This window comes from Numenius arquata, chromosome 1 (assembly GCF_964106895.1).
Source record: "Numenius arquata chromosome 1, bNumArq3.hap1.1, whole genome shotgun sequence".
Classification (NCBI taxonomy): Eukaryota; Metazoa; Chordata; class Aves; order Charadriiformes; family Scolopacidae; genus Numenius; species Numenius arquata.
In genome coordinates, this window is record NC_133576.1 from 134026373 (window position 1) to 134041110 (window position 14738).

General features: G+C 39.3%; 1 protein-coding gene across 2 annotated transcripts in view; it reads right to left on the reverse strand.

The window, feature by feature from the left end:
• Positions 1-14738, reverse strand: part of DLG2 (discs large MAGUK scaffold protein 2) — a 673276-nt gene that overhangs the window by 565225 nt on the left and 93313 nt on the right. For both annotated transcript variants that reach the window (XM_074147586.1, XM_074147578.1), the window contains exon 2: positions 12603-12764. In XM_074147586.1, coding sequence (XP_074003687.1) covers positions 12603-12764 — 162 coding nt within the window. The remainder of the gene's footprint in view (positions 1-12602; positions 12765-14738) is intronic.

Below are 14738 nucleotides of genomic sequence, written 5' to 3' on the forward strand. Positions count from 1 at the left end.
TGACTGCAAGAAAGGATGAATTTCATCCTCTCCCACACCTCTCATTTTATTATCAGATGAGTTTCTCAAAAAGAATTTAAAAGAGTTTGTGGCTTACAGTCCTTTGAAAATCAAAGGGAGCTGTATTCTTGCTTAAATTAGGCTGAAACCTACTTTTCCCAAAAGCCTGAATATAAAAGAATCTGGCTTTTCAAGATTATATATAAACACAACCATCATCCCCGGGTTTAGCAGTGTTTGGGAAAATTTTGTACTTATCCACGCACACGTGATCTTACTGAAGTGTGCAGAGAGTTCACCCACAGACGGACATGACCCCCCCGTGTCTGTATCTAGAATGGTGGAGCAATACTAACAACCCCCAAATTTCAGTCAGGCAAGTCCAGCAAAAAATCATTTGGAGGCTACTATTTTTGTTAAGATTTCTTCCTCTGTAATCCCCAGTGGCAATGCAATGAGCAGCTACTATATGGGCTCAGCCTCCTTTGAATATTAATTTACTGAAGTTCAGAAGAATTTAATTAGTATCTCACCTACTTACCATCTTCCAATGATGCCTCTGCTACAATTATGGCACTACATTGCAAGCAATTTCTGCTTAATTGAATAACTTGAGTAAAACCCGAGTTCCAATTGCCAGAATTATCTGTAGTAAGATAGTTATAACAGAGTTAAAAAACAGAAAAAGTGAGATGATCTCTATGCATGCTGTGATACCAGATTTATGGCAGATACTTTCTTTTATTCACCCCTAATATCACCATACTGTCAAAAGAAATATAGTTAAATAACACTGCAGATATACCCATGTTCTGGGTGTGAACAGTTAGGAATTACAAAGTCAAATCAGGCTGTCAAGTAGCAAAATGTAGGCTCTGAAGTATTTTCAAATATCCCCCTTACTGTTTTAACATTTAGTGCCTCTTTCCCTCTGGCTGCATATACCTATGTGCACTTCAGCCACTTACTGCCAACCTCCTTTCTCATGGTTCCTCACTCTCAACTATTTGTAAAATACATCTTCCTGCAAAAAACTTGTACTGTAAACTCCCAATAGCATAGGGCCGGTCTTGCCCATCTCCTGCTTCTTTCCTTCCAGCGCAGGATAAATACCACATTCTTAAAACACAAGCAAGAAAATGAAAAAAGCTTTCAGAGACAGTGAGAGCGATAGAGACAAAAAGAGCAATGGGACAAAGCCTGGGTTGCATTTTCCTCACGCTGTTTCTCTACCCCACTGCATTTCATGTTGCTCCAAAGCGACTCAGATCCCCCGTGGTTGGAGATAATGACCTGGCACAGGGACTCAGCTGCTGAGTCATTCCACCTCAGCAAGAAAGTATGAGAAGAAAAGGTGTGGTGATAAAATCAATATAAGAAAAGTTATGGAAAGCCATAGATGTATGTTTCCGATGGCTCTACAGTCCCGTTGAGTATGTAAAGTTTCTAAGTCATTCTGGTCTGAAAGATGTACTGGGAAACATCTATCCTGCTTCTCTGCAGCTACACGGTAAAAAGAACTTGACTGTGAGGTCTCCAAATGAGGAAGATATGGCCCCTAAGCACAGACACGCACAGTCCTCCAAAGGCATAAATATGGAAATTCCCAGCATGTGAAGTGCTGAAGGAGAATAGGGGAAACAAATTAAATTTTCCAAGGGAATCCCAACACTTCATGTTTTTAATAGCAACAATGAGCTGACATGCTGATGCTCTGCTGCTTTGCTTAGCACTTATTGTCTACTGTTCAGAAATATATAAACTGATGTGATACTCTGCCTGGTTGATTCTTGCCTTTCTCTAGACCTGCAGCTCTACTTCTTTATTAGTCTTTGAGGTACAAGTGTTTAGTATTCCTTGTGGCCCGGTTTACACTCCAAAATAGAGATAGGATTAAAATTCACTAATCCCAGTACCTTTAGGAGAGTGTAGGTGAATAGCACTTTCAGAAATGGAAACCTGTCTTGGGTATTTTAACTGAGATTGCTTGAGCCACTTTTTCAGACATTCTCTGACATTAAAGCCATTAGTAAATATAAACAATGTAGAAACACCCTTGTCTGCACTTTACTGTACTCATTCCCACTTGTCCTAAGTAAATATCAACATCTCCAGGATACTGAAAAAATAATGCCTTTTCAAAACAGAAGAAAAATTATGAACATAATAATTAGGAAAATAACCCAGTTTCAGTTGAAATCTCTAATTCAGTTCAGATCTGCTCAGTTTGCAGATTTGTTGCAAAATAGTAAAGGAAACCAACTGCCTAATGACTGCTAAAGAGGAAACAGCAGCAATTTGAATGTGAAATCAGATGCAAGTGTGGTCTTCAGAAGTTGGTTGATGGCATTAACACTCCTAGAGTGTTAAGTTGTTAACTTTGAGCTATTTTGGCAATTCCCAGTGATTAATATAAGCCTTTCTACTCGTATGCTATGGACTATAACTGAAAATTCTCTTTTCCTGTTTGGCATTTGCTCATCTACTTGATCAAAGACACAATTTGTGACACTGACTTCAAAGTAGAAATTTATTTGTTGGAAATGCCATTACTTTTTTCAGCCTTTTCAATGTCATGTTATCAATTATAATAATTTTATTAAGTTGATTATCAGATTTAATGATTTTTTTATTTGGAAGCACAAACTTCAAGCACTAAGAGCTGATTAAATCCAATGCAGCAATCCAGGCAGATGTTTATTATAACTGTAGTGGAAGGGAGGCTTTGAAAAAAATCAACTGTGTACCTTTTCTCTGAGAATGCAATCCCTTTCCACATAACACATTTTAACCTAAAAAGCTAACTTGTAGCTCTTATGTCTGTAAAATACGTGTTCTGTTCTCAATTGGAAGCTAACAGATGCAGTTCGGTATGCTTGAGTCTGTTAGTTAAAAAAATCAGTTAAATCTGCTGCGGCTCAGAGTTTCTATAAGTCTTAATAGAATAAAAGGTGTCCAGAACGCAGCCATTTCAGTGGGCAACGGTGATCCACTGGACTTGACACCATTCAAGCGTATTTCATATGCTTTTGCTTGAGAGGAAGAAAACCCACCTTCCAGCAGTAAGAGAAATCAACATAAAATATTCATAAAGATCATGTACGACAAAGGGGAGACAGGGAGAACCATGTCACCTATTCTTTCAAAGCAGCCAAAAAGCAAAATGATCAATAAGAGTGTAATTGTCTTGAACAAGAAGGGCATCGGTTGTTACACGTTAACAGCTGCCTGGTACAAACTTGTACTTCATGGAGGGTTCACAGTGTAAACAAGATCCATGTGTAGGTATGTATATAACAGAAAGGTAAGGAAGAAATACCTAAAGGAAAAATACAGGAATGGACCCTGAAGGCAATTCAGAATTTAAACAAAGTAACAAGAAAAAGGAACACTGATTAACTAGGAAAAAGAAAGACAATAGCATGGGAATAGAAAAGACAGAAAAAATAAAAGTCGAGTTAGTAAACAGTGCAGATCTCAAAAAGTCACCTGAGTCATCAAGCCTGCTGACTGTTTTTTGACATTTCCCCCAATTGCATCAGCAATATTGTCTTTAAAAGATTATTAGAAAGCAAGTAGCATGATCTACTGAAAGAGATGTGTTAATGGCAAAAAGCATTTTCCATTTAAAAATCTTTCTGAGAAGTCTCAATTAGCTATTGATACCAAAATGTTACACAAATAATAGTGTCTAAAACTCTTATTTAGACTAGATTCTTGAAAAAAGTTGGAAAATAATAGCCAGTTCAGAAAGATTTTTCTTTCTTTTAAATGCCAAAATTCTGTTGTTTTTTTCACAATTCCACAGGCCACAAAACTACATTACAGTAAGATGAAATAAGAGCCACGAGAAACAGGATTTTAAAAAGGAAGCACTTGGAAAGAAAATGTGTATTAGCTTAAGCGCCTCTTAGTCAGGCTGCCAAGATATCTTTCCATAAGGTCTGACTACACAGATTCTGTCCTCTTCATGCTGGAAGCTGCACCCATCCAGAGCTTCTGGAGCCACAGACTCCTGCTTTGTACTTTGTTTTACACCTGATACTGACAAAAGCCAGAACATTTTTGACATGTCACATCATCGGATGTATAAATGCATATATCTTCTACTGAGCGAGTGAATTATCAGGTTATTCCTTAGTGAAAGGGTATTACGACAGTTTAATGCTTCATTTAAAATGTAGAGTGCATTCCCAAGTGTCAGTGGTAGCTGAAGTCTGACAGAAGGGCATTTCAGCTACTAAGCTTAGGGAAACAACTGGTGTTAAACCTGTCTGACATCTCTGAGAAAAATCCCTCCTGTTACAGTCTGACTAATAACGCCAAGATGCTTTATTGCACTTTTCATCAGTAGGTCACAAAACACTTTAGAAAGGTGGCGAACATCATTACAGATACTTTCCAAATATACTGATATTCTTGTACTCATAAACTTGAAGAAAGGAACTCAGAGAACCTACAAATCTTATGTCTGTAGCATCTAGTAGTGGTTCCATGGATTTATTGAATATATTGCATTTTTTTCAGCTGGAAACCCACCACCCCCTCCTTTAAAATAGTATATCTCTCTGTTTATTTTCTATTCTGTTCTATGAGTATTTCATATGGCCAGTATATCAAGGAAACAAACAGCTCATTGAATTACAGGGAAGCAAAGAGTAACTAGTACTATGCAAAACAGTACAGAAAGACAAGGAAAAAAAGGATTCCTGGAATCTCTCATTTTCTTGATTATAAGGGAGAGACACAGCCAGAAATGTTGGCAACGTAACAGACTTTTTTCAGAAAAGACCACTCAGGAACAAGACTATCCTTAAGCAGAAATCTACTATCTGAAAAGAATGAAAGATAAACCAGCTAATTAATACTAATGGATAGAGCACCCAATAGATGGAGAACAGAGAAATTCTCCCGAAACTCCAATTCAGATTAACACTTGAAAAGACCTTCAATACCTAGGAGGCCCTTACAAAGTAAACAGTGTCCATAGCCTGAAAATATGTTCAAATTCCTTTGAAAATTCCTTTCTTTATTCTTCAGGCAAATCTAACAACATATAATGGGCTGGTAGATACTGTCAGAATTTGCTTTGCTTGTGTCCATCAGAGGCCATCATTTATTTTTACCAAAAAATAAAGGATTGCAATGCCTGAAGGTTTACCTTAAGTTGCTGAGATTACTCCAATTAAATCACCCACTGACAGAAACAATTTTATTTGGTTTCTTTTTAATTCTGTCAGAAGCTAGAAAGATAACAAGACACTGTCTGCAAAAACATAAATCATGTGGAAAGCCATCAACCAGAAATCCAAGGCAAAAAAAAAAACCAAGCACACAAAAGAATAGACTTAGCTATGATGACAAAAACCAAAAACTATTCTTCATTAGTAACTATTCTTCACTGTAACATTCAAATTTTGCACCATCTTAGGACTTTCTTCAGAGTAAGACAGAGACTGCAAAAATGGAAGACATTACTGCCCACGTGAAACTGAGATACAAAATATTCTTCAGAATACTAATTTATAAGCTGCTTATTTCTCCTTGAAACATAATGAAATAAAATAAAAATTCAGAGCTACTTTTGCCACTTCTCTAAAAGCAAGAACAAGCATAGGCACATTTGTGTGTTTCCTTTGTCTCTTTTTAATCCGATTGCATTTTTATATTAAAAAACATAGATCACAGATACCGATCTATGATATATGCTTATCTGGTGTTACAGTAAGAGATAAGAGAAAAGCAGTACATGATTAAACATGTAACAAGTGTTGTATCTTAATGAAGCAAGCTACTGAATATTCAGTGGAATTCACTAACGGATACAGACTGCAGTATGGGGCTTTGCCAATAACTGCATATTAAAAAGAAGCGGGGGGGGGGGGGGGGGGGGGGTGGAAAGACACAAAAAACCCCAAACACAAATGCTAGGAAGCTACCAGGGCAGAGATCAAAAGTATTGTTATAAGATCATTGCTACTGGGCTGAGCCACCCTGGGGCTAAAAAATGCTTCATGCAGATTAGCTGTACTTGTGAAATGCAGTAGTGTAAGCAAAGAAAAGGATGCAAGATTAAATTTTGGGTGCCTTGCTAATATATCCATGCATATATTAATATGTCCTCTATATAACCCCAATTAATTTTGTAACTGCAAGAGAAAACTTCTGTTCCTGACACATAACAAAGCATCAGCCTCTCACAATCCTCCACGGCTCTTATGAGCCTCTGAAATGCGGCATCTTGGCTCTGGAAGAACAGCCTGTGCTATGGTACAGCCTCAACTGTTTGTCACACCTGAACCACAGAAATTAAAACAAATTCAGCCTTATCTTGTTCTCTTCCCTATCTGAACTTCCCCTCTAACACAGGGTTCGTCCCCAGTAATAGGAATTAAGAATGTTCTGCAGTTCTGGAAAAATAAATGGGGTTTCTTATCACAGTTAGATGATCCCCCCCAAAAGCACTAGGAACTATATTTACGCAGGAGCATCGGTCATGGTAACGCTGAAAGCTGCAGCAACCAGCTTGTCCTGTGTAAATCTGGTTCCCTGGTAGCTAGAGGTATTTACAATTACATGAGCAGAGGACTTTCCTGTAATTGCTCATTTAAAACAACTACACAGGCCTGTTGAGTGTATTTTCTAGTGTTTTTTCCTGCTCTGTGTAGCAACTTGAGTTAATCTACAGCACATGTGATCCACTGCCACATCACGAGAATCTTGGAGTTTGCTATTTTCACAGTATCTGTGACCAGCGATTTAGTATTTTTTACAGAATTCAATAGTAAAAAACTAGTCCTAAAACTTTTCAAAATGAAAAATGTAACTGTTGCATCTGAAAAAAAAGAATATATATAGAATATTTTGACCTTATTTATCCAAATTGTCTTTAGAATTCAGTTTTTACTGAAGTCAATGTTCATTCATGAAAGAAATAGCTCTTACCTAATCTACATTTTTAGTCACAAAAAAATTACCCTTTATGACAGTTTCCAGGAAGCTCAGGCTAAGACATTTTCCACAGAATAGTTAATCATCCAGGCTCATCCTCAGAGCCTCTTTCCCCATCTTTGTTAATTTGTCAGAGAAGCACAGCAACCACTGTAGTGAGGGCTGACTCACACTTGGACAAGGAAGACTTTGGAGATGACAAAAAAGCTGTTTCATTAAAGAGAGCAAAGAGGTCACGCCAGATTCCAGGAGCCTTCCCAGGAATGACCTTTCTGCAGCCAGGTGGATTTAGAAGTTTCTTCTTCTAAAAAGAAGAAGAATAGTGCAAAGGACACTTTACACACTCACCAGAAGATGGCAGTTGGGAAAGGGAGAGATCTGGCTTGGAGTATAAACAAAATGTCTCTTCCCCACTAGATACAGAGAATCTCAAATAATGGGTAAGAAAGGTGCTTTTGCCATCATCAAAGAAAAAAGAACTAATGGAATCAGTGCGCCATGGTGATGGGAGAAGCAAATCTCCTCCTTCTGAAAAGCAATTTGCAGAAATGTCAATTCACGTATAACCTTAACTTTGGAGACCGCTAAGCAAATGAATTGCCCATTTCCTTCATGCGGAGATGATTTCTCCCTCTTTCCACTGGAAAGCCATTCCATCAGTCCTGGCTTTCTGTGAGTTGTCAGCAGCCCTGGTGAGCTGCAGGACAGCACCCTGAGACAGAGAAAAAAAAAAAAAAAAAAAAAAGGACGAATATCCAGAGAGGTTCCCTCCTTTCTACAAAGTGAGGCCATCAAAGAGGAGGCAACTAAGGTGGTTTCTGAACTTCCTTGGTTAAAAATATCCTAGGCTAAGATAATAACAGTAATTTGCCTGGCTACTTGTTTTTGCACAACTGCCATTGATGCTTACACTCAAACCTTGCATTAAATTTGGAAATGGAGACAGTAGTTGGAATAGCCTGACATTTAAAATGTTCAGGCAACCAAGGAGATGCAAGATCCTTACATGGATTTTTACTTTTATGCTTAGCTAAAGAAAGTGGAATGTAACAAAATGAAATCTAACATCACAATAATGCTAACATGGTTCATTCAGAAGCCAGAGTTATCATTCATTTAATGAACACTGATTAGTTCTATTCCTAGGAGGAAGGAAAAGAAAGGAGCGTTTAATTTAGAGGGAAAACTTGCATGTCTGAATTTCAGGTACGGTTGTGTTTTATTCAGATTTCCCAACACACCAGGGATCGAGAAGGCACCTAATTTCTAACAAGGCGTTTTTACTGAATTAGCACTTTCTAAGTTGTATAAAAAAACCTCCAAAGCATGTCACTGAAACGTTATAGCGGCAGATCAAAGGATTCTGAGCTTACTGCACCATCTAGTGCCAAACGAAGGAAAGTACAAGAAAATTATTTTAAATTATCTTTTCATTAAACTCCATACTTTTTCCTTTAACAGACTAATAAAGCACAATTTCATCGCCTCCATAAGTTGCAAAGAACTTTTATCATCTTAACATATGGCAACCCTCTCGTTCACAAAACTTCTCGAGTATTAGCGTGTTAATACAGCCACGTAACTGAAAACTTCCTTTACAACTTGTGTTCGACATTCAAAGTTGCTGAAGCTGTTTTAAAGTTTATCTTCTCCACACTAATAATTAGATAAACCTTTAGCAGAAGTTTTCAGCTTTCTAAAATCAAGTATTTTCTAGAACTGAGTTGAGTGTACGAGAAATGCTACAGGAAGAAAAGTAGTAGAAAAGTAGAAAAGCAAAGTTCATGCAAGAAATCTGAAACTACAGAAGTAAAAATCACAGTGAAAAGAGGGTCTAGTTTTATGCATAACTATTCTTTCTTATTATTATCATCTGAAAGGAAGTGATCTGGCTAGCGCACACTAGATTTTAGGTACTTGAAAGATAACAAGATATGTCACTATCAGAAAAACTATTCACATTCCTAAACAGTATTTATCATAATCAGCATCTGAGTGTCTCCAAGAGATATTCAGAATGGCTGACAACCAGATTTCTGATTATTCAGCACACAAAACTAGTGCAAGGTCGTCAAAGAAAATTCTCTTTACAAAAAACTTCTGAAGTAACCAATAACGACAAGCTCCACTAGGATATTTCTGGACTACATCAAACCACATAATCTGGAATATGAAATTACAGCCAAGTTCTTTAACAATTTGTATGCAGCAACCTGATATCAAATTTAAGATGCAGCTGTTCTGTGCAACACGGTACCTTGTCAGGCAGTTCGAATCACACACGTCTTCAAAAAGACGAGCTGAGCCAGAGGGTTAGAAAGTCTTTCAAGAATCGCTGGAATGTTTTAGTTAGAGATGTACACAGGGGGATAGATGGGCCCGTGGTTTCTCTGCCGGAACTTCAACTATCCACAAAACTTGTAACTGTAGCTATGTGAGTCTGTGCTCAAGCCGTCAGGCTGGCTTATGGATGCACACTGAGATGTTCACAGGAATCTGGGGAGCACAGGCAGGATGACAGTAGTCTACCTGTACAGGCAAGGTATGACACCTATGGCTTCCAGAGACAGCTGTGGGTACTGGTTGTACCAGTTGTGGGGGCTGGAACCAGCCACCCTGAAGGGTAGTTTTCTGATTGCATGATCTTTACAGATTTCTTTCCAAACAAACACAAATGTATGGAAACAAGCAACTCTTCCCTCTGCCAAACTCAAGTCACTTAGGAAAAGTGATGTGATTAAGATGGATATGTGGCTTGGCCTTGGGACACCACTTTGGTTCCAAAGCATCTTAACTAGATTATTTTTATGCTCAAACATTTTTCATTTCTGACACTATTTCAAACATAAAAATATGGGGCAAATCACCCTGTCAACAGGGCACTTCGCAGCCACTAAACACAAAAGACTGACTCAAAAATGCATTGAGAGCTGCACCCCGGTGCTGCAGACCCCACAGTGAAATTTAGGCAGCGGAATGCAGAGTCAGGCAATGATTTAACCCTGCTCAGTCAGACAGCCACCCCCTGGTCCTGCAAGGTGCTTGCTGGCTGGGTGGTGGTCAGACAGCCAGTCCTAGTGACACAGGAGATGATGTGATCCCTCTTGTGGTACAAGCAAACTCGTGACTTTCATTTACACACAATTTCCCTTTGCACCAAATGCTCTGACCTGTATTCAGAAAACTGGGGCAGAACGAGTCAACCTTTCCAGTGCAAACAGCTCTCGGTGGAGTTTCCTGACAGCTTTATCCCACTGCAATTGCCAGTGTCTTCTCACTCCTAAGACTAGAGTTGACAGGCTGTATTTGGACCACAGCTGTTGTTATATATCCTCAGGGAAGGATTCCAGCAGTTCCCCCTCTCACGCAAGGCAACAAAATACTTAAATTGCAGGCAAACTTAGCCAGCAAATCTTAAAAAAAACCAGTATTTTCCATTTCCCTAGGAAGGCATGCTACAGGTTGAGAGCCAGTGTGCCTCAGATTGAGCCATTATTCAGTGCAGCAATGTTTACACAATACTACTGAGAAGAGCACGGAATACTTAATAATATTAGATTATGGGATGGAAAGTCTGTAATTCAAGACAACAACCAATTCTGATTGGATTTTGGAGAATTTGGAATGCTATTTCTCAACTCAACTTTGTGGAAAACACCACCGTGACAAAAAGCTTCTGAACAGGGATTTCAGTTAGTTCCCAGAAACAAAAGCAAATCCAAAGCGGGCATTTCAGATAGGAAGGGTACCACAGTGCCATGAGCTCTAGCAGGAAGTTTACTTCAGGCTCCTGAGCGAATTCTCTACAGAAGGTTTAAAGACAGGACATAGACTGCAGGAGAAAGAAAGCAGGAACTTCAAAGCCATACAAAGAGACAAATTACTATATTTAGATTAAGTGGCAGGCATGAGACACTATTAAGTGGCAGGCATGAGACACTGTGTATCTGAAAGAAAGAAGGGAAAGGGACAGAGTCAAAGACAGAAATCCTCAGGCTGAGGAGAGAACTTGCAGAAGACACTGATTTCCATGAGGAAATACTATATAGATCTTCTCCTTCCATCACTTCAGAAAACAGCAGCAGAAAACAACTTTCTCCTGTCACAAGAGCAAATCAGACTGGGAGCTGTTTTAAGGCAACTGTAGATGTCTGGGGATACCCTTCACCTCACTTCACAATAAGCTTTTTATCATCATTGCTACAGTATTAGCTTGGATGATGCAGCCTTACTTGAAAGTCTCCATCTGTGAAGTAAAGTATCTATTTTTGACTTTTGTGAACAAGAAGCACCACTATAATCTTAATACTCAAGGAGCCCTATAGGAGCAGGGATGTTTCCCTTCCAGGCAAGAAATTGCTTTGTCTGTGACAGTCCCCTGAGTTTACACAGAAGCCACATGGAGGTAACCCTTTCCAAATAACTAAGTTGGTCTACTTCAGCATAAGAAGATATATCACTGCTTGATAATATTGGTTTCTGCAACAGAAGTTAGGTAAGCAACCTGGAAAGCTGCTAAAACATGACAAGACAAACACGCAATCTACACACAGGAAGAAGAGCAGAGGACAGAGATCAATTCATGTGGCTATGCCATGAAGGCTCAATGAACACCAGATGCATTCACATCAATCTTTAATAATAAACATTTCCTTTCACTTGTAACCACACTGTACACTCTGCTAGGCAAGCGGTGCCCATTTCACAGTCTTTGAGCACCAGAAGGAGCAAAGCCCATCTGCCTTGTTTGCTGCTTAGTTAATTGCCAGAATAAAACCATTACCCAGAACATCATTTTACCTCTAGTAAAAATATTCTTCTTTTTTTCCCCTTCCCAGGCCTAGTAGAAAATAAAAATAGGAAAATCATCATGCTCATAACTCCATCCATGCTTCTTTCATTAGAGAAGTTTCAGGAATATCTTCAAACTATTGCAGTCTTATTAAAGAACAAATGTAATTTCCAGAAATCAATTTCTTTTTGGTTATTAGACAGATTCACCATAAAGATAAACATTTTTTGCCCAGCAAGATATATCAGAGGACACCAGACACACAGAAAAACCTTCTCTATTTTATAAATAGCTGCCTTAATTAACAGAGAGGTGTCTCTACATCACTCCAAATTCCAACAAAACCCACAGAAACCAGGAAGTGCTTGAGTAGTAAAGCATCTGAATAGTAGCAAATGAGCTCCCTTTTCAGGCATACCTTATGACTTTGATGTAGCTTTTTGAGAGATGCAAAAGCCAGGATTCTACCAGACGGTTACATTTACAGTAGGTTTTTTTCAGTTTCTGAAGGAGGACAATCAGGCCTCAATGTGATCTTGAGGCCAAGAACCTGCATTATTCCATTCTCAATGTATGGAAAAAAAAAAAAAGGCTCATTTGCGAGGAATGATTTCTGCTCAAGCAAATATCTCACTCAAAGCAAAAAGCTCACATCTCAACACAAAGTTTTGCCAACAATACAATCACCTATTACACTACAGTGAGACCTTACTCAACACGGGACAACAAATCTGCAAGGATACCTTTCAAAAAGCAGCTTGTCTGTTTGTACGACAAAATAAGTTTCCCAAAGTGCTTCATGCTACATGTTTTCTTGTATTTGAGGACCAAAGCCACAGTGAATCGATATCGATCCTACCTTCAAAGGAGAAATGTGCGACTGTAAGACATATCCATGGACATTCTCTATTTGAGACAAGTTCTTCTCTGACACATGAACGAGCTCTGGGCCTCTCACTTCGTGGGTTAATCGAGGCAAAGTATGATCATGTGGAGCGTCCTCATCTTGATAACGATATTTCTAGTGAAAAAAGATAGCAAGGAATCACAAATCAGCTTTGAGGAGGCAATGCACATGTATTAATGTAAATATGGGCTAACAGATGAAGTATCAGACATTAGACGGTATAACCCTCCAATTTCCTAATGTGTTCTGGAGAGAATACCTCATTATTTTTTTAACTTTTCATCAAAGAGAGAAAATATGGTACATCACACTGATACACAAAGCTTTCACCATCAGCTAGACATCTGAGACGACATACTGGCAAGGGCTGATAATGAAAAAAAGACATGTTGATCAGCTGAGCTGTAGTGTCAGCTCACATTTCCCATCCCCACATTAATAACTGCACTTCTGTAGCCTTTCTCCACAAAATATTGCTTCGTTTTCAATTTAGCACCATGTACTCTGATGCAGGAGAGCACGCATACTTCCACAGAGCAACAGTTGGGCAGAAAATTACTCTCCGGTGAAGTTTTCCCCTTACCCTGGACACTAATTATGGTGTGAGGTGGTATAATTCCCTGCTCCAAATAGACGCAACAGAAGCAGCAGGAGGTAATCAGCTTGTCCAAGATCCAAAACAAAGGTTGTAACAACAAGGGACATAAATCTAAAAATTAAATTAAATGACCAGATCTGCCCTTTAGCTAGAATCCTTCTTGAAAAGGCACCATCCGCTTGACTGACTGGCCCAGCTGTGTCCTGTGGTGGGGCCAATGGAGCTGGCTGGAACCAGCTGGAACTGGCTGGAACTGGCTCGGGGCAGCCCCAGCCTCTCCTCACAGAGGTGCCTGCTGCCAAAGCCTTGCCTTTTACACCGACAGACGTACACACCGCTGTCTTGAGGGAGAAGACTACTGAAGGGGTACGGCAGTTGTGGGAGATGCTGAGGGGCTACGGCCGGGAGCAGGAGGAGGAGATCAGAGTGTAAATTGTATTCTATAAATCAGAATTCAAAAGTCTTTGGCAATAAGAGAAGGGCAGATAGTGCCGCTGTAAATGCCGTTTTCAACTGTCAGGGATATGCTAAAACATTGGAATGAGCAACGTCAAAGACTGAGACTTATTCGGAAGGCCATATAAAAAGTCTGAATTTCAGGTACGCTCACAGGGACGTTGTGAAGGAGACCTCTCTGCTTCTGCTCCATTCCTCTTTGACTGCTCAGCTCTGGCGTGTTCCTTCATTTACTCGTCTCTCCAAAGCAAATCATCCCAGTTTATTCTTGCATTCACTCTCATGTGTGGAAATGGTTCAGCAGTTGTCAATTATTTTCAGAATGCACACGTGACCTGAGTTATTCTCTTCTTTTCTGGGATATGCCTGCAACCCTTCACATATTCACTTTTTCAGATAACATAATTAATGAATCTATAAAATGACTGGCACCAGACAAGTACTATTTGGGCAAGAAGCCATCAGTCTAATAGATGGTACTCCAACCAATGTCACATTAAAGGCTTGGCACAGAGATTATTTAAGCCCCAAGCAATCAATTATTTTTTTGAATCCAGCGAGTACTCTTTCAAAAAAGACAACTACTCAGAGACACCCTCTTTAAAGTGAGTCATTTGCTAAAACGTGATTAGGAGAAATAACTGCAGAATACCGGAGTCATCCCATCTCCCTGGGGAATGGTAAAAATTAAAATGTCCAGTGACAGCTTTCCAAAGAGACAAGAAAGCAGTGGCAGAAGCCATAATGAGCTTTGGCCAGATGATTCGTGCAGCTTTGCAGCTCAAGAAGCGGTGTAAGGCAGCATTAAAGAGAGAATATCTCTGTATGTCCACCAGTAAGTCCGTTCCCCACCACCGCACTGCAGTGTAGCTGCTGCGCAAATAGGAGCCAAAGCCCAGAGGAAGGTGGCTCACCCTGAGCCCCGTGTTCCCGAAAAGCAAAACACTTCTGTGCATCTCCACTAGTAGATTTTCCCATGAAAACCTATGCTTTATAATTAAAATTGATCGTTTTGTCTGATAACTGCACATTCC